General features: G+C 44.8%; 1 protein-coding gene across 1 annotated transcript; it reads right to left on the bottom strand.

Moving 5' to 3' along the window:
• Positions 1-1,833: 1,833 nt before the first annotated feature.
• dytn (dystrotelin) lies at positions 1,834-19,592 on the bottom strand. Its single transcript, XM_042405435.1, has 16 exons — positions 18,784-19,592; positions 18,240-18,269; positions 12,625-12,699; positions 10,835-11,039; positions 6,974-7,059; positions 6,785-6,864; positions 6,623-6,694; positions 6,354-6,517; positions 6,143-6,254; positions 4,898-5,022; positions 4,585-4,744; positions 4,442-4,488; positions 4,205-4,346; positions 2,738-3,106; positions 2,092-2,479; positions 1,834-1,996 (listed from the first exon to the last, which is right to left on the bottom strand). The coding sequence occupies exons 2-16, from the start codon at positions 18,256-18,258 to the stop codon at positions 1,911-1,913; spliced, it is 2,130 nt and encodes a 709-aa protein (XP_042261369.1). The 5' UTR covers positions 18,259-18,269; positions 18,784-19,592; the 3' UTR covers positions 1,834-1,910.
• Positions 19,593-20,659: the final 1,067 nt, after the last annotated feature.

Genomic DNA, 20,659 nt, shown 5'->3' on the forward strand with positions numbered 1-20,659 from the left:
TCGCTGAGCCCCGTTGCCCCGCTCTCGCTCACACACACACAAACACATTGACAACGGATCCGTTTGTGAGTAGCCCCTCCTCTCCGTGCACACTCACGTCTCCCGCTCTCTGCTCTAACTGTTAGCAAGCAGCTGCTCTCACGTCTCCCGCTCTGTGCTCTAACTGTTAGCAAGCAGCTGCTCTCACGTCTCCCGCTGTCTGCTCTAACTGTTAGCAAGCAGCTGCTCTCATGTCTCCCGCTCTGTGCTCTAACTGTTAGCAAGCAGCTGCTCTCACGTCTCCCGCTGTCTGCTCTAACTGTTAGCAAGCAGCTGCTCTCACGTCTCCCGCTCTCTGCTCTAACTGTTAGCAAGCAGCTGCTCTCACGTCTCCCGCTCTGTGCTCTAACTGTTAGCAAGCAGCTGCTCTCACGTCTCCCGCTCTCTGCTCTAACTGTTAGCAAGCAGCTGCTCTCACGTCTCCCGCTGTCTGCTCTAACTGTTAGCAAGCAGCTGCTCTCATGTCTCCCGCTCTGTGCTCTAACTGTTAGCAAGCAGCTGCTCTCACGTCTCCCGCTCTCTGCTCTAACTGTTAGCAAGCAGCTGCTCTCACGTCTCCCGCTCTCTGCTCTAACTGTTAGCAAGCAGCTGCTCTCACGTCTCCCGCTCTCTGCTCTAACTGTTAGCAAGCAGCTGCTCTCACGTCTCCCGCTCTCTGCTCTAACTGTTAGCAAGCAGCTGCTCTCGTGTCTCCTGGTCTCAGTGTGTCTCTCTCTGGATGGCGGGTTGCTCCGGTTCTGGGTGGCCGTCATCCTCTGGCTCGTCCCTGCTTCTGTGTGCGCCGCAGACCGTCTCTCTCTCTCTCTCTCTCGACTGCATGCTGAGCTATTCCTTAAAGTAGCTATGCTACTTGCAGAACACATTTTAGTTTAGAAAACATATTGAATTACTTTTTTTTTTAATTCCCTGATTCTTCAACTTGCAATACAATGGCGGAAACCTGCAAGTTGTCTCTAAGTCAGTCCATGTTGTTGACACAACACTGTCAGAATACAGCTGGGTTGTCAAGGTTAGCTGTACATAGCTGCCTGCTATCTGCAGTGGAGCATCTCATAAACAGTATTATTCAATAATTGATTTAAGAAAGCGAATCCCCCCCAGCCGGGACCACAACAGATAGAATATAATTCTGTGGGAAACACTGTAGTAATTCAACATTTAAAGACAGAATATATATTTATACATTTATTTTTACTTTGAGGTTATTAATGCATCAATTAAAATGAATCAATACATTTAACATACAGTTTTTATATCCACTAATTTGCAGATGGATTGTAATGAAACACCATAGAAACCTTCTGTCAGTTTATTAACGAGGCTGCATGAAGTCTACAGCTGCCAAACATCAATCATTTCATCTAATATTCATTTATTACTGTTTTATATCCTGTTCTAAGATTGAATCATTCATCATTTAAAAAACATCATGGAAGTAAAATTATGTTTTACAAACTTTTATTATTTGAATCTAAGACATTTTATTTTGTCTTGTCACATCATGAAAGTAAAAATTTTAAATGGATTTCAAATTTTATTCTTTTTTAAGACATGAAATGTATTTTTAATTTAAATTTTAGCGTATTATTTTGAAATGAAAATGAAAACTGGATTTTAAAATATTAATTTTAATGTGTACACATCATGCACACAAATGTAAAATAAAAGTTTGATGAAATGATTTTAATGTAATTTTGGCAGCTGCAGACTTCCATACGATTGAACAGCCTGAAGCTCGAGTCTCAGGTGAGACTTCAGGTACTGTTGTTGTTTCATTAATATCAGAACCTTTTGTACCTTTACACTCGTCTTTATTTATATGAATGTTGACAGAATAAACAGTTTTTATAACCTGAACATGAGTCACCTGTTCAGTGTCTCACAGCATCCACCAAGTGGTGAATCGAGCCTCCCACCTGCTCTGCAGCCTCCAGAAGCTCCGCCCCCTTCCTCTCACCTGGCGACAGGAAATTAAAAACATGTACGATTTAATCATGAACAGTTTGCTTGATGTCAGAAAGAGAGAGAGACAGACAGGTGAGTCAGACTCACCTGTCTGTCTCTCTCTCCAGCCGTCTGTCTCCATCACAGTCTTCAGTCTGTCTACAGTCTCCTGCAGCAGCTGCTCCGGACTACACGTCCCACAATCCTCTTCTTCAGACAGACAGGTGTCTTCTTCCTGCGGCTCTGCCTCCAGTTTTACATCCTGTTCTGCTAGTGGGCGACAGAGATACGTCTCAGCTGCAGGCTTCTCCTGCACACAGTGGCTGTCATGTGATGAAGGTGTGCCGCCCTGAGGGATTGTGGGAGATGGAGTCTGTTCATCTTCGCTCCACTCTTCCTCTGTCCTCATCAACACTTCTTCTTCTTCCTCATCCTCTGTGTCTCTCTGTGTTTCAGAAGAAACCGTGTGCTCCGTGTTCTCTGTGTTCTCCGCGTTCTCTGTGTTCTCCGCGTTCTCTGTGTTCTCCGTGTTCTCTGTGTTCTCCGCGTTCTCCGTGTGCTCCGTGTGCTCCGTGTTCTCTGTGTTCTCCGCGTTCTCCGTGTGCTCCGTGTTCTCTGTGTTCTCTGTGTTCTCCGCGTTCTCTGTGTTCTCCGTGTTCTCCGCGTTCTCCGTGTTCTCTGTGTTCTCCGTGTTCTCCGTGTTCTCTGTGTTCTCTGTGTTCTCTGTGTGCTCCGTGTTCTCTGTGTTCTCCGCGTTCTCTGTGTTCTCCGCGTTCTCCGTGTTCTCCGTGTTCTCCGTGTTCTCCGTGTTCTCCGCGTTCTCCGTGTTCTCCGTGTTCTCCGCGTGCTCCGTGTTCTCCACGTTCTCCGCGTTCTCCGCGTTCTCTGTGTTCTCCGTGTTCTCCGTGTTCTCCGCGTTCTCCGTGTTCTCCGTGTTCTCCGTGTTCTCTGTGTTCTCCGTGTTCTCCGTGTTCTCTGTGTTCTCCGTGTTCTCCGTGTTCTCCGTGTTCTCCGCGTTCTCCGTGTTCTCCGTGTTCTCCGCGTTCTCCGTGTTCTCCGTGTTCTCCGTGCTGCAGCTATGTGGCGTGTTTTTAGCATGTTGAGCCTCCATGTTGTTCAGAGCCTGAAGGAGGACAGTAAACAGTATGAAAGATTAAACTGTTAGAAAATATCGGAAATATCAGCAGCTGAGGCTCATGGGTAATGTAGTGTTTAGAGCCAGACACCAAACCCACAGTGTGTTACCTGTGTGTGTGTGTGTGTGTTACCTGTGTGTGTGTGTGTGTTACCTGTGTGTGTGTGTGTGTGTTACCTGTGTGTGTGTGTGTGTTACCTGTGTGTGTGTGTGTGTGTTACCTGTGTGTGTGTTACCTGTGTGTGTGTGTGTTACCTGTGTGTGTGTGTGTGTTACCTGTGTGTGTGTGTTACCTGTGTGTGTGTGTGTGTGTGTGTGTTACCTGTGTGTGTGTGTGTGTGTGTGTGTGTTACCTGTGTGTGTGTGTGTGTGTGTGTGTGTTACCTGTGTGTGTGTGTGTGTGTGTTACCTGTGTGTGTGTGTGTGTTACCTGTGTGTGTGTGTGTGCGTGTGTGTGTTACCTGTGTGTGTGTGTGTGCGTGTGTGTGTGTGTGTGTGTGTTACCTGTGTGTGTGTGTGTGTGTGTGTGTTACCTGTGTGTGTGTGTGTGTGTGTGTGTGTTACCTGTGTGTGTGTGTGTGTGTGTGTGTGTGTGTGTGTGTTACCTGTGTGTGTGTGTGTGTGTGTGTGTGTGTGTGTGTGTTACCTGTGTGTGTGTGTGTGTGTGTGTGTGTGACCTGTGTGTGTGTGTGTGTGTGTGTTACCTGTGTGTGTGTGTCTGTGTGTGTGTGTGTTACCTGTGTGTGTGTGTGTTACCTGTGTGTGTGTGTGTGTCTGTGTGTGTGACCTGTGTGTGTGTGTGTGTGTGTGTGTGTGTGTGTTACCTGTGTGTGTGTGTGTGTGTGTGTGTGTTACCTGTGTGTGTGTGTGTGTTACCTGTGTGTGTGTGTGTGTGTGTTACCTGTGTGTGTGTGTGTGTGTGTGTGTGTTACCTGTGTGTGTGTGTGTTACCTGTGTGTGTGTGTGTGTGTGTGTGTGTGTGTTACCTGTGTGTGTGTGTGTTACCTGTGTGTGTGTGTGTGTTACCTGTGTGTGTGTGTGTGTGTGTGTTACCTGTGTGTGTGTGTGTGTGTGTGTGTGTGTTACCTGTGTGAGCATGCCCTGGAGACGGACGTTGTGTTCTCTCAGTGTTTCCATGGTAACCTCCATCTCAGAACACCTGTCCTCCAGGATTCCCTGCTCTGATTGGACAGTTAATCGCCACGCCTGCAACTGTTGCTCCAACAGCCTGAAGAGAGAAAACAAACAATAAACAAAAATAAACAAACAAACAATAATGAAGTATAAATGCAGACTGGCTTCTGATTGGTTGTTCAGTCTCACCATTTGTCTCTCTGCAGGTTTCTGACCTCAGTTAGCAGAGCCGACGCCTTCGACACACATTACATCATATTATTATAATTATACTAACAAACACATTTCATTACAAACAGCCCTCTGTGAGGTCATCAGGGGTCAGAGGTCACCTTCTCAGGCAGGGTCTCCTCCTCAGTCTGCAGGGCTTTAGATGAAGAGGAGCGAGGAGGAGGCAGCGAGGCATCGTGGGAAACACGTCTGTCAGAGGAGGGACTGTGATGGACAGCTGAGGCAGCCAATCGTGTTGATGCATCAGATGTGGGCGGAGCACTGTGAAACAAACGCTTTAATTAAAAAGTGTTTGTCATTATAAAATACGTTTAACGAGTGTTTTTAATTTAAAATGAAGTTTTAGTTAAATATGATCTTTAACGAGCGACGTCACTCTGAGACGTTTTCATACCGAACGCACACCTGCCTCACCTGTTCTCCTCTGGCCCCGCCCACACCAGCTCGCTCCTCCTGTCAGCCTCTCTCCGAGTGTATCGCCGTAACAGCGCATGACGTGCACTGTGCACTAACGAGGACAGAGACTCCCTCCAGGTGGGCTGACACACACACACACACACGTACACACACACACACACACACAGGTGCACACACACACACACAGGTGCACACACACAGACACACACACACACACGTCTTAGTGCTGTGTGTGTGTGTGTGTGTGTGTGTGTGTGTGTGTACCTGTGTGTGTGTGTGTGTGTGTGTACCTGTGTGTGTGTGTGTGTGTGTACCTGTGTGTGTGTGTGTGTGTGTGTGTGTGTGTGTGTGTACCTGTGTGTGTGTGTGTGTGTGTGTACCTGTGTGTGTGTACGTGTGTGTGTGTACCTGTGTGTGTGTGTGTGTGTGTACGTGTGTGTACCTGTGTGTGTACGTGTGTGTGTGTGTGTGTGTGTACCTGTGTACCTGTGTGTGTGTGTGTGTGTGTACCTGTGTGTGTGTGTGTGTGTGTGTACCTGTGTGTGTACCTGTGTGTGTGTACCTGTGTGTGTGTGTGTGTGTGTGTGTACCTGTGTGTGTGTACGTGTGTGTGTGTGTGTGTGTGTGTACCTGTGTGTGTGTGTGTGTATGTGTGTGTGTGTGTGTGTGTACCTGTGTGTGTACCTGTGTGTGTGTGTGTGTGTGTGTGTACCTGTGTGTGTACCTGTGTGTGTGTGTGTGTGTGTGTGTGTACCTGTGTGTGTGTGTGTACCTGTGTGTGTGTGTGTGTGTGTGTGTACCTGTGTGTGTGTGTGTGTACCTGTGTGTGTGTGTGTGTGTGTGTGTGTGTGTGTGTGTACCTGTGTGTGTGTGTGTGTGTGTGTACCTGTGTGTGTGTGTGTGTGTGTGTGTGTGTGTGTGTGTGTGTGTGTACCTGTGTGTGTGTGTGTACCTGTGTGTGTGTGTGTGTGTGTGTACCTGTGTGTGTGTGTGTGTGTGTGTGTGTGTGTGTACCTGTGTGTGTGTGTGTGTACCTGTGTGTGTGTGTGTGTGTGTACCTGTGTGTGTGTGTGTGTGTGTGTGTGTGTGTGTACCTGTGTGTGTGTGTGTGTACCTGTGTGTGTGTGTGTGTGTGTGTACCTGTGTGTGTGTGTGTGTGTGTGTACCTGTGTGTGTGTGTGTGTGTGTGTGTGTACCTGTGTGTGTGTGTGTGTGTGTGTGTGTGTGTGTGTGTGTGTGTACCTGTGTGCAGAACTCGAGCACTGGATGGTGTGTTTTGTGTTTCCTGGTGTGTCTGTTGGTCAGGAAGCAGCTCTGACACACCTGGACGTTCACACACTTCATACAGCGATACCTGAACACACGGAGCAGCGGCGCCCTTCACTTTGTCTGACAGGATCCTCAGCGAGTATAAACCTGCTCACAGGTAAACGCTTTGTTTATACTTGCTCACCTGAGTCCGGAGATGGGGAAGGTCTTGCAGGTGTGGCAGCGGACGCTGTGACTGACATTCTTACTGACCGACAGGCGGTATAGCGTGGGTAACCATAGCAACAGGCGTGGCTCGCTCTGCAACCATGACAACACGTGTTCCTCGCTTGCAGAAGGGGTCAACACCTGTAGACATACACAGTCACTGTGTTGCCATGACGACCACCAATCACCTGCAGCCATGTGTGTGTGTGTGTGTGTGTGTGTGTGTGTGTGTGTGTTCATTCTCACCCCGTTAAAACACGACCTCATTGCCGCCTCCACGCTGCCGAAAACACCTTCCTCCTGCACCGCCGCCGGAACCTCAACACACACACACACACACACACACACACACACTTTAGAGAGCAGCAGGAGAGAGGCATGCTGGGAAATGTCGTCTGCAGTGTTTACCTGGCTGACGTCCTGCAGTAAAGATCTGAGTGATGACCTGCTGACTGAACCTGAACAGGTGGCTGCAACACACACCAGTGCTACACACACACACACACACACACACACACACACACACAGGGTATTTTATTCTGAAGAGAACATCCTTCTTCACTACAATCAACATGTATTTTATTCAGAAAGTCAAACCTCTGTATTTGACCATCAGAGAATCTGCAGACAGACAGATGAGAGCAGCTCGAAGAGAACCAGCAGACACACGACCACACTGACTCCTGAAACACACACACACACACACACACACACACACACACACGGTTATACACAAATACACACAGATTAGGGGTTTAACGTCACAGTAGAAACTATTACTGACACAGTTAATGTTGACACTTCCTTTATGAAAATATGAATTACTCTTGTTTTATTGAGTCTGTTTTAACCTTTTCTCTTATCTGCTGGTTTGAGTCACTTTCCCTGAAAGACAGGAACAGGTTGGAAGGCTTTGTGAGAACATGAACATAGTCACCTCCTGTTCAGTGACTACAAGTCTCTGCCCAGACGCAGGACCAATAGACCTAAAAACTCATGTGTCCCTGCCACCATTGGCTTTTTGAACAGTATCATGTAGTTCTTTGTCTTTTTTGTGTAATTTGAATGTAGGTTGGTGTGTGTTGTTGATTGTATTTATTTAAATACAATAAATTGCCCCCCTGGGGATAATAGAGATTACCTTGACCTTGAAAGAAAATAACCTTTCTGTTCCTTTCCACCACGGCAATAACAGAGCATATTTTAATAATAGTGTCACACTCAGTCAGTGTTATGGGTCTCATCTGCTATTCTGATGGCAGCGACACTACAGAGTAACCAGGGTAACCAGGGTAACCAGGGTACCTTGGCTAAGGTGGCTAGCATACATCCATGAGCATGGTACAGCTAAGTGGTGCCCTGCCAAAATGTCTCAGGTGGAACTTGTGCTCTATTGTTCCACAAGTTGCAGTAGGTTATTAAACTATTTTGTTTGGGGAACGGAGTGTATTCTTCATATGAATGAATGCACCCAATCGTAACGTCCGTATCGTAACGGTTTGGGACGAATAAACGTATAGTTACACCGCTAATACAGATACAGAGCTGCTTGAAAGTTTGTGAACCCTTGAGAATTTTCTGTTTCTACGTAAATAATGTGATCAGACACGAGTCCTAAAACTAGATAAAGGGAACCCAACTAAACAAATGAGACAAAAAATTAAACGTATTCATGTATTTGTTGAGGAAAATGATCCAATCTTACATATTTATGGAGGCAGAAGTATGTGAAGCCTTGCTTTCAGTAACTGGTGTGACTCCATCTTGCAGCAATAACTTCAACCAAACGTTTCCAGTAACTGTTTATCAGCTCTGCACATCAGCTTGGAGGAATTTTAGCCCGTTCGTCCTCACAGAACAGTCTCAGCTCAGGGATGTTGGTGGGCTTCTCAACATGAACAACATGCTTCAGGTCCTTCTACAGCATTTCTACAACATGAAGGTCAGGACTTTGACTCGGCCGTTCCAAAACATTATCTTTCTTCTGCTCTAACCGTTCTTTGATAGAACAACTTGTTGTTTAGTGTTGTTGTCTTACTGTATGACCCACTTTCTGTTGAGCTTCAGTTCACAGACGGATATCTTGACATTTTCCTGTAGAATTTGCTGGTACAACTCAGAACTCACAGCTCCATCAATGATTGCAAGCTGTCCTGGTTCAGAGGCAGCAAAGCAGCTCAAACCATGATACCACCACCACCATGTTTCACAGATGGGTTCAGGTTCTTACGCTGGAATGCAAACATAAAGCTTCTCATTCAAGCCAAAAAGTTGGATTTTGGTCTCCCTTTAGTTTCCTAGACGTTACTCTGGGTCCTTTGTACACAATCTGTCTGACAGTCGACTGGTGGAGTCCAAACTCTTTAGAAATGGTTTTGTAACCTTTTCCAGCCTGATGAGCATCAACAACTCTTCTTCTAATGTCGTCAGAAATCTCCTTTGTTTGAGCCATGACACACTTCCACAAACCTGTGTTGTGAAGCTCAGAGTTTGACAGTGAAGACCCAGATTTCTCTTCTGTAAATAAGGCAGGGCCTCCCAGACTCACACTGGATTGTCATCCCATTGATTGAAACACCCGACTCTAATTTCCTCTTCAAATGAACTGATAATCCTAGAGGTTCACATACTTTTGCCTCACACACACACATATGTAACATCGGATCATTTTCCTCAATAAATATACAAATAAGTTTAATGTTTTTGTGTCATTTGATTAATTTGGTTCCCTTTATCTATTTTTAGGACTTGTGTAAAAATCTGATGATGTTTTAGATCATATTTATGCAGAAATAGAGCAAATTCTAAAGGGTTCACAAACTTTCAAGCAGCACTGTGTATATACAAATATATGCAGATATAATCACATGTAAACACAACAGATTAAAGCACCGTTGAGGCTCTGCAATTATGAAAAAGTTGGCACAAGTTGAGGTAAAGCTGAGGCAGACAGACATAACGGGGGGAGATGTTCCTGTGGTGGGGCTGATGATGGTCATGGACCGGGGAACAATAGAAGTGCCCTGCCGCTTCCCAGCGCTGTGTGGGAGCGTCTGACACGCTGTCAGCTGCTCCGTTGTTCCAGTGCTGGACCGGCGATTCCCCCACGGGCTCACACTGGATATGGGCCGTGTTGGACCAGCACCACAAGCCTGGACCCCGGGGGAGGGTCGTGTTTGACCGGACAGTTAAGTGGTCATTTTAAATCAGGACATTTTAAGTGTTAGTGTTTTGTGTTTAGTCCTGTTTATTATTGTCCTCGTCTTTTCTTGTGGTTATTTGTGGGGTTTTCAAGCTGGGGGAAGGTTAGCTGATAGGTATGGGGGGGATACATGACTGTCTCGGCCAGTTTAATCTGCATGCCCCATAGAAGTGTGAAATCAAGTGTGCCTATTTAGGGTTTAAATCGTGTGGGTTTTTATGGCGCTCAGTGTGTTTTCTTAAATGCTTTTTGTAACAGTATCGGTGTGTGTACCCACCTGTCAGCTGCCATAGTGTGTTTACCTGTGCGGGGTGGCCTTGTTGGCTGTGACACTATGGGAGGCTGGTTAGCTGGGGGACAGACTGTCTGAGGGGGGTATGTTACAGCTTGGCCAGTCTTATCCTCGGTCCACTATGAATATGCTGTTGTCTGATGAACTGATCTTTGTAAAATAAAGAGTCTAAATATTTTCTTTATATGTTGTAAGTGTTCTCAGATCTCTGACGCCGGACCATACTGGGAAAAAAGGTGGTGGCAGTAGTAGCTTTTAAGCCAATCCAGTTACTTAATATTCATACCTGAAGCAGGGTTTATTACAATAATAATATCAGGGTATAACATGTTTACAGACGAGCCTATCCTCCCAAGAAAAACGACCCTGTAGGTCGTAAATTCAGTCACTAAGAACAATCTGTATTTACATTTGAGTGACAGACGCCATCTAGTGACTGTAGTAGTTATGACCTATAAACAAAGTGATGCAGTTCAGATGATGTCTGTATAAGATGTCTTCCTTATTAGGCAGAGGCAGGTTGGGTGGATAACCAGATAGTTAGATTAGATTGCAAAGAGTGGACTTAGTTTCAGGAGACCACTGTTTGCTTCCCGTTTACAACCACGAATGTCATGTTTACACCTGCGAGTCAGGACATTTAAAAAAAACCTAACATGGTGTTTACTGTTGCCATGATGACAAAAGTTGCCTAACTTTCAGGAAGTAGTAACTTTAACCCACACCACATTTCAAGTGATCATTTGAACCCAAACCATGATCTTTCCCTAACCAAGTGGTTTTTGTGCCTAAATCTAGCCAGACCTTAACCACAGCGTTGTCACACCTGAAAACATTGTTTTTTAATAGTGATTTGTAACAGTTTTGGAAAGCGGCATATTACACTTCAGTGGGTCGTTTAGGTTGCAGGTACAAACAAGCTATGTGGTTGTTTAGTTTGGAGGATTTGTTGTTACAGACTGACCAGTCAAACATCCTGAACATCAGACTGCATGTCTCCTCTGGAGTCACCACCATCACATGACCCGGCACTTCCTGTGACACGCTGTGGAACATCCTGTTTAGAGTCTGCGTCACTTCCTCCCAGCTTAGCACCACATCCTGCTGCTGGTTAACCCCGCCCACCGTCAGCAGGGCTGCCGTGATGTGTCGAACGAACACAACGTCCACTGGAGACACAAATACACACAAACACAGAAACATCGATTCAATCAACTAAATATAACATATATAATCCTAAATATGACTGACTACTATGTTGTTGTTGCTGTTGTTGTTCTACTTCTCTGTATAATAATATAATATCATGGTCTTATATAAAGTATCCACATGTTTCAAGACTCCAAGAAACCTGAGCCCTGGGGGTTCGCACCCAAAGTGTGAAGCTCTACTCATGGATCCAGGTTATCAAAACTAGAGATTCCTTTCTTATCTTTCTCTTTTCTCCACGAGCTGCAGCAGGAGCAGCTCCTTGCTCTCTTTCACACCTCCAGCAGCTGCTGGAGCAGCTCTCTGCTCTCTTGTGTGGCCTGCTCACAGCAGACACACACAGTCTTCTTTACGGCAGAAGACGCGAGAGCCTGCCTAAGACTCAGAAACTAAGTTTCCTTGTGCCAGCAGCTAACACACAAGTCTGCTGGCCAGTTTAACAAGTACAGGAGCCGCACAATGGAGTTAGCTTGCCACTAACTCTACACCAAGGAGTGACCTGGGCCCTCTGCACGACTGGAGTGCTGTCTGCCCAGCAACGCCTGCATCTTTCAGCTTCAGAGCCAAAGCCTTCTCAGCCTGACTCACCCACGGATTCACCGGCTACAAAGCAGGACACCACAAAGCATCTCTTCCTTCATGGACTGGTAACAACTGGGCATAGCCTAGCAACACAGTGAAGCATAGTACGGCTAAGCAAGAATGTTTAACTCAAACAATGTACTGTACGTGTATTGATTTGGTTAAGGTTATACATTGAACTGTTGTTGTGATGTCCTTGTTGCCTATAGTCAGGTTACTGCATAGCCACACCGCTAGGTTAATGTTAGCATGCTTAACACATGTTACATCCAGTAACTAGGCCTTGCATGCAACTAACCTCATTTTTTAACCTGGCACTTTTAGCCTACACCAGTTGGCCTTGAATAGAGAACCACACAGTTTGGTTAAAACCTAGTTTGGTGAACTTTGGTTCAGGCAGCACATGTGGTTCAAGACACCACATGGTCTGGCCTTTTATCCCTGTAGTTCCCTTTATCAGCCAAATTGTCGGCATGCCATGTGCTCAGTTACCAGGTGACTGCAGCCATCTTGCTATTGTCTTCCCTACACACACACACACTCACACTTGTATATAGGTACACTTAGCTAGATTAGTATTGTGTGTTGTTTTTACCCTTTTGTTAAATAAATGCTTTTGGATATACCTGTTGTCTGTTTTAATGTTGCACAAGAATGAGTTTTGCCAACTTCTGCTCTGTAAAGAACTCCAAATCCTTCAACCTTTACTAGCTATTGATATGGTGATTTTGTTTATAGTTATTAAATTAATTATTAATCAAAGTCTCAAATTCATAGATTAGTACACTTTGAGACTGAATTGGCTCTTTTTCCCTGAGTCCAGGGTGGTGCCCCGATATTATTAATTCTTATTAATAATTTTATTGATTTAAATAATTAACAATTATCTTTGATAATCATTAATTATTGCTGATAGCCAAACTTGTAGCCACGGCCCAACAATATCCAGGTGTTTGTACTCACTTTGGCAGAGTTTCTGCAGAGACTGGAGTTTCACGGCGGTTCTGTAGATGGACGGACGAATTTCATTCAGTCCCTCTGAACAGGAAACAGGAAACACATCAAAATAAAACAATCATAAACCTTTATTTAGGAGCTTTGAGTTGAAGGTGTTTGAATGGTTTTTCTTGAATACTACCTCACCTGTGCTAACACACGTGCACTAACTCACCTGCGCTAACTCACCTGTGCTAACACACGTGCACTAACTCACCTGCGCTGTTTATTGTGTGGCTGATCAGCTCTGGACAGGTAAAATTTGCCAGGTGTTTTCTAGAGCACTAAAGTAATAATAATAATAATAATAATAATAATAATAATAATAATACATTTAATTTGTACCACACTGTTCATTTGTTCTGAATCTGAAAGTGCTACAGCATTAAAAACACACAACATGAAGAAAATAAGATTTAAGATGAAAAAGGTTTTTCTCCTTTTTTGAAGAGTGTGCTGCCATCAGATGGTTAGGAAGGCTTAGTACTGGGGGGCCATGGTGCAGAGCTTAGTACTGGGGGGCCATGGTGCGGAGTTTAGTACTGGGGGGTCATGGTGCAGAGTTTAGTACTGGGGGCCATGGTGCGGAGTTTAGTACTGGGGGGCCATGGTGCGGAGTTTAGTACTGGGGGGTCATGGTGCAGAGTTTAGTACTGGGGGGCCATGGTGCGGAGTTTAGTACTGGGGGGCCATGGTGCGGAGTTTAGTACTGGGGGGCCATGGTGCAGAGTTTAGTACTGGGGGTCATGGTGCAGAGTTTAGTACTGGGGGGCCATGGTGCAGAGTTTAGTACTGGGGGGCCATGATGCAGAGTTTAGTACTGGGGGCCCATGGTGCAGAGTTTAGTACTGGGGGCCATGGTGCAGAGTTTAGTACTGGGGGGCCATGATGCAGAGTTTAGTACTGGGGGTCATGGTGCAGAGTTTAGTACTGGGGGGCCATGGTGCGGAGTTTAGTACTGGGGGTCATGGTGCAGAGTTTAGTACTGGGGGCCATGGTGCAGAGTTTAGTACTGGGGGGCCATGGTGCAGAGTTTAGTACTGGGGGTCATGGTGCAGAGTTTAGTACTGGGGGCCCATGGTGCAGAGTTTAGTACTGGGGGCCATGGCGCAGAGTTTAGTACTGGGGGTCATGGTGCAGAGTTTAGTACTGGGGGCCCATGGTGCGGAGTTTAGTACTGGGGGCCCATGGTGCAGAGTTTAGTACTGGGGGGCCATGGTGCGGAGTTTAGTACTGTGGCCCATGGTGCGGAGTTTAGCACTGGGGGCCATGGTGCGGAGTTTAGTACTGGGGCCCATGGTGCGGAGTTTAGTTCTGGGGGCCATGGTGCGGAGTTTAGTACTGGGGCCCATGGTGCGGAGTTTAGTACTGGGGGGCCATGGTGCGGAGTTTAGTACTGGGGCCCATGGTGCGGAGTTTAGTACTGGGGGCCCATGGTGCAGAGTTTAGTACTGGGGGGTCATGATGCAGAGTTTAGTACTGGGGGCCCATGGTGCAGAGTTTAGTACTGGGGGCCCATGGTGCAGAGTTTAGTACTGGGGGTCATGATGCAGAGTTTAGTACTGGGGGCCCATGGTGCAGAGTTTAGTACTGGGGGGTCATGGTGCAGAGTTTAGTACTGGGGGCCCATGGTGCAGAGTTTAGTACTGGGGCCCATGGTGCGGAGTTTAGTACTGGGGGGTCATGATGCAGAGTTTAGTACTGGGGGCCCATGGTGCAGAGTTTAGTACTGGGGGGTCATGGTGCAGAGTTTAGTACTGGGGGCCCATGGTGCAGAGTTTAGTACTGGGGGCCATGGTGCGGAGTTTAGTACTGGGGGCCCATGGTGCGGAGTTTAGTACTGGGGGCCATGGTGCGGAGTTTAGTACTGGGGGCCCATGGTGCAGAGTTTAGTACTGGGGGGTCATGATGCAGAGTTTAGTACTGGGGGCCCATGGTGCGGAGTTTAGTACTGGGGCCCATGGTGCGGAGTTTAGTACTGGGGGGTCATGATGCAGAGTTTAGTACTGGGGGCCCATGATGCAGAGTTTAGTACTGGGGGGTCATGGTGCAGAGTTTAGTACTGGGGGCCCATGGTGCGGAGTTTAGTACTGGGGCCCATGGTGCAGAGTTTAGTACTGGGGGGTCATGATGCAGAGTTTAGTACTGGGGGCCCATGGTGCAGAGTTTAGTACTGGGGGGTCATGGTGCAGAGTTTAGTACTGGGGGCCCATGGTGCAGAGTTTAGTACTGGGGGCCCATGGTGCAGAGTTTAGTACTGGGGGCCATGGTGCGGAGTTTAGTACTGGGGGCCCATGGTGCGGAGTTTAGTACTGGGGGGCCATGGTGCAGAGTTTAGTACTGGGGGCCATGGTGCAGAGTTTAGTACTGGGGGCCATGGTGCGGAGTTTAGTACTGGGGGCCCATGGTGCAGAGTTTAGTACTGGGGGCCCATGGTGCCCAGCGAGTTCTCAGCTGGTTTCCCAAATAATTTTATTCCTGAATATTTTCATCTTTCAACAGCAAGAAACTGATGACGGTGATGAAACTGTGCCTGTACAGCAGGAAGACAACAGTCTTGGTCCCGTTGAGGTCGATGTCGTTCCTCCTTCATCAAAGAGGTCAAAGGAATCTTCTGCGTTGACGGCTCTCCTCGGGCCAGCCTACATGCCAAAAGTCACGGTATCACAGAAAACTCAGGACGCAGGAAGAAGTGACCAGATGCAGGGAAGAAAACATGTTCTGCTCTCTGAAAATCCACTGAACTGATGGAGGGTGCATGCAGGGGGAGCATCCCCATTTATCTCGCCAAGCAGAGAGATGTCTGTGTATCCCCGGGATCAGTGTCCCCTCTGAGGGTTTTCTCAACCGCTTCTCAGGAGCTGCCTCACTCCACAACATGTAGATCAGCTCCGTCTCTTACACTACCCTCTTTGGTTTCATAGACTTTACAGTTTGAGTTTATGATGATTAACTGCACTATTTTCCAATAAGCCTTTCAGAATTTCTTTGTTTGAGTGATATTTCTTGTGATTTTTGTGAATGAAGTGACAGTCTGCATGTCTGACACAAGGGGGAGCTCACGTTCAGTGTTCAGGATGAGGACGCCTCACAAAAGCAAGACATGATCTCACCACACACACACTCAAAGCGCTGCTGGTGTTTATATAAAACAAAATTACAACATGAGCGCACACTTCCTGAAGAGGTAAAATGATCAGAGATAGTTAAGCAGTCCTGAGGTTCCTCCTGCATAAAGACACTGATGTCCTGCATGGAATGAAACTATGCAGTCCCAGAAGTACTGTCATTTTGTTGAGAGGGGGCTTTTTCAGTATCTCATTGTACACTGCACAAAGGAGCTGCTTCACCCCACATTATGTAGATCAGCTCCTTTTCTTACATGAAAATCTCACAATCTCTGAGAAGTATGAAAGCAGACTCATGAAAGGGCTTTAGTTTCATGGATTTGACAGTTTGTGTTTCATATTCAGAGGTTTTAAAGGACTGTTTTCCAACATGTCCCAAGAAAAGCCTCTGATTTGTTGCACTACTTTTATTTTGGTTTACTTTTACTTCATTAATATACAGTTGTTTGTCTCTGTTGGTTGTTTCTCTTCTGATACACTTGTATTTTGTGTGTTTCACAACTGCTGTAGTTGCTCAAAAGCTTTGTGAGACAATCACAGGCAGCAAAGTGAATGTTTTCCTGAGGTATTTGTAATGTTTACAAATGTTTGTATGAAATTAAATTGTAAATTTGTAGCCACCTTATTTACACTGGCTACCTGATGATTCAATTTAATTTTAATTCCATTTTAATAATTTCATTTATGTGTGTTGGTCAGATCATGTTAAATAAAGAGTACATTAAAATAACTGCTTTGGGGTCAAATCTTAAAGTAAACATTAATATTTTTAATAATGCACCAGGTTAGAAGGTTCCTTGTACAATTTACAGCATTAGTTCTCTGAGAATCTCTTTCAGATCCAAGCAGAACTGGTATTGTAACTGGAATATCCCTAACCGGATCAATATCGATATCTAACCCGATATCTGGTGTGAGTAGAGACATCAACTTGCTGCTTCAGGCAAAGACACTCAATCAGACTCAGGAAGTCCACTGCAAAATGACAGCAGGGTCGTCCACATGTATGTTCATATCACCAACAATGATGGTGGTTGACATGGAGCAGGCCGACGTGAGGAGGTCGCGTCTATCAGGGAGGAAAGATGAGTTTGGTTTGGGGGGGCAGTAGATGAGAAGCACCTTCATGGAGTATGGAGGTTTACATTTTAGAGAGGAAAGATCAGGTATTGACAGGGGAGACAGTTCCAGTTCAGCCTGGTGTATGATTGCTAAAGCACCACCACAGCCAGAGCTGCAGGCTATTTCCATGTAACTATATCCAGGACAGCAGGCCTCATTCAGCACAGAGTAGTCCCCTGGTTCATGCCAGGTTTCAGTAAGGCACATGAAATCAAGCCCCTTGTCCAAGATGAGGTCATGTATGAGGAGGGATTTATCGGTGAGAGATTGTGTATTAAATAGTTCAATGGTGGCAGGAGACAGAGCTGAGGATGGAAGTCTCTGCAAACTCCGCAGCACACTGTGATCTCCATGTTTTGCATCTCATGTGGTATAGGGTAGTCTCGCAATGTTTACAACGATGACGCCCAAGTTTGTTTTGCTTCCGTGTTCCATATTGAAACTGTGGCGCGACCCTCTGTGGATGTAACAAGGTCTGTTTCTTAAAATCCCAAACTCTTAGCAACGGGTTCAAAACGTCTTGTTGGGTGTAATTAGGAAGCTGCATAAACTCTGCGTTGGTAACAACCACAGTCATAGTTACACAGTGGAGATCATTACAGCAAACATGAGGGGAGCTCCAGCTGAAGAAAAACCCCAATCACCAGAGTCTGTCAGTGACAACGCAGCTCTGGGTGATTCTGCACCGATAGAGAGTGTAGAGGAGCCGGACAGGGCTTTGTTGCACACCTGATCAGACTGGAGGAGGAACCAGCTGCTGTCCTCCTGAGAAAAGGGATCCCAGTAGAGCAGGCAGGCAGTGCTTTACTTTATTTAATCCAAAGTCCACCGGTTCGATGGACCGTATTCCAAATCAAGGAACAATCAAAACACGCAAACAGGAAACGGAAAAACATGAAAAGTTCAAGTAAAATGCAGGAAGACCATGTTAATCACACAAGCAGTGAAGATCACAGTCAGTTTATTTAGCAGAGAGGTGCAGCAGCCAGTATGGGCTTAACGTTCCCCCGTAATGCAGAGCAGCTTCTCTGCCACCGCAAACACCAAAACAAAGCTTCTGCTTCTGGTTACCAAGGACACAGAAGAAGAAGCACATTGCAGGATGATCACAGCAGGTCTGACTGTTTCTCCCAATGTCACTAAAAATCACACTTAAGGATTTAGAAGACAGAAGAGGTAGAACACAGTAGAACACGGTAGAATACGGTAGAACACGGTAGAAGACAGTAGAAGACAGTAGAACATGGTAGAAGACAGTAGAACACAGTAGAAGACGGTAGAAGACAGTAGAACACGGTAGAACACGGTAGAAGACAGTAGAGTTGAGCTCACCGATGCTGTCCAGATCCATGATGAGTTTGTCTGAAAATACAAAGAAACATCAAAGCAATTATTATTATTATTATTATTATTATTATTATTATTGACAATAATAATAAAAGAACCAATCAGTATGTCCCTTGATAATGAATAATTTATGTTTTTAACTTTTTTCTGATCATTATTGGATGTTTTAGGTTTTTGATGCATTTTTCAGTCATTAATTTATAGTCTGTAAATGAATCATCAATCTAACAGCGTCTGACATCACAATGCTTTAAGTAAACAAGGACCTGACCTGCTGATGGAAACTTATTGATTATTAGAATATTACTGGATTACTTTTTAAAATGAAAATAAATAATATATTTAATAAAACATCTCGTTCAGATGGATTTATAGTAGTCACAAAAAAATGTGTGACGTCAAACTAAACTGAACAAATCAACCTGACACACGTACAGGTTAAAGACTGAGGCTTTCTAACAGACTCAATTTATACAAACACAAACATTAAACAAACGTTAACAGAACATTAAGAGGAAATTAAACTGACCGTGCTGCTTCTCTTGTACCTGACAAACCAAACGTCTGAAGAGACAAAGTGAAGCTTCTGAATCTTTAATGAGCTCAGCTGCTTCTCACCTGTCAGCTACCCTCACCTGCTGTCTGTGGACCAATCAGCAGCCGGCACACCGCTGACATCATGAACACAGTGAACAACACACCTGGTCATCCAAAACGTTGAGTAATTAGTGATGTAACACTGCTGATGGAAGGGGTCAAAGGTCACTGAGAAAGATCCATATTTAGGTCACACGATCACAGCTGAAGAAGGCCATGGGGGTAACAGTAAGTTCAGTAAGTGTATTTTTATAAAATCAGTTTAGTCTTCAGCAACAGAATGTGAAGCTCTGATTGGATGTTTGCTGCTGAAATGCATCTTGGGAGCCGTAGTGTTCTTCCTCAGCTTCGACTTCAGTTTGAGCTCAGTGTCCATCAGAGACAGAATCAGAGGAAGTGGTCTGAGAGTTCAACTGATGTGATGAATGTTTGATGAGATGTGTGTTCAGCGGTCTGATGACCAGAGAGACAGTGAATGCACCGCTGTGTCCGAGCTGTCAAAACTCTCTTTGTTGTGTTTGTTTCTGTTCGAACTGAAGCCGACTGTCTGAGCTCCTTTGTCTCTTTGTCTCTTTGTCTCTTTGTGTCTTTGGGTCGTTCCAGGACGAAACACTGGAGCTTTTCTTCATGTGGACGGAGATGAACGAGCCTCTCATCAGCCTTCATCACACCATCATCATCACATCATCGTAGCCTCAGCAGCAGCAGCGGCGGCGGCGGTGAGGTGTGGTCAGTGTGGAGCAGCAGGGATCCCCTTAATGCCTTTAGTATTAAGAATTTCATATATTTCATGAATCTTAAAGATCCATCTGTGTACATAAATATAAAACAATATTTTCTACTTCTTTTCCTAAAACTGTAATACTACACAAAGACAAACCTCATTGTAGAGGTGAGTTCATTACTCCAAGCTGTGCTCTCAAGTCACATACGACACACGTTATGCACAAATAAAAACCTGAATAAACATCAGCTGCTGAAATGAGCAGAAAGCTGGGATATTCTGTTTTTTACTCTCACACATGAGTCAAATCAGAGTCTCGTAGGGGAATGAAAGACGGAGCTGACAAATCAATGTTTTGAACAAACATTCAATGGAAAATGATTCACCAACATGGAGACTGTTAATTAGTTCAGTGAGTGTTTGTTGTGTCACCAGAACAATGAAAGTCTATCTGAGACCTCGCTGAGCAAATACTATACTACCTATACTATACTATACAACCTATACTACCTATAGAACCTATATTACACTATACTACCTATACTATACTATACTATACTACCTATTAGAACCTATACTATACTATACAACCTATACTACCTATAGAACCTATACTATACTATACTATACTATACTATACTATACTATACTATACTATACTATACTACCTATACTATACTATACTATACTATACTATACTATACTATACTACCTATACTATACTACCTATACTATACTATACTATACTATACTATACTATACTATACTATACTACCTATACAACCTATACTATACTATACAATACTATACTACCTATAGAACCTATATTATACTATACTACCTATACTATACTATACTATACTATACTATACTATACTATACTATACTATACTACCTATACAACTTATACTATACTATACTATACTATACTATACTATACTATACTACCTATAGAACCTATATTATACTATACTACCTATACTATACTATACTATACTATACTATACTATACTATACTACCTATACTATACTATACTATACTATACTATACTATACTACCTATACTATACTATACTATACTATA

This window comes from Thunnus maccoyii, chromosome 24 (assembly GCF_910596095.1).
Source record: "Thunnus maccoyii chromosome 24, fThuMac1.1, whole genome shotgun sequence".
Taxonomy (NCBI): Eukaryota; Metazoa; Chordata; class Actinopteri; order Scombriformes; family Scombridae; genus Thunnus; species Thunnus maccoyii.

Bases quoted from the DNA above. Each gene is read 5' to 3' on its own strand.
- dytn (XM_042405435.1), bottom strand. The intron at 11,040-12,624 runs GTGAGTACAAAC...TTGTGTCTCCAG, and splicing joins TCTGCAGAAACTCTGCCAAA to TGGACGTTGTGTTCGTTCGA. The intron at 6,255-6,353 runs GTGAGCAAGTAT...CCGTGTGTTCAG, and splicing joins TTCCCCATCTCCGGACTCAG to GTATCGCTGTATGAAGTGTG.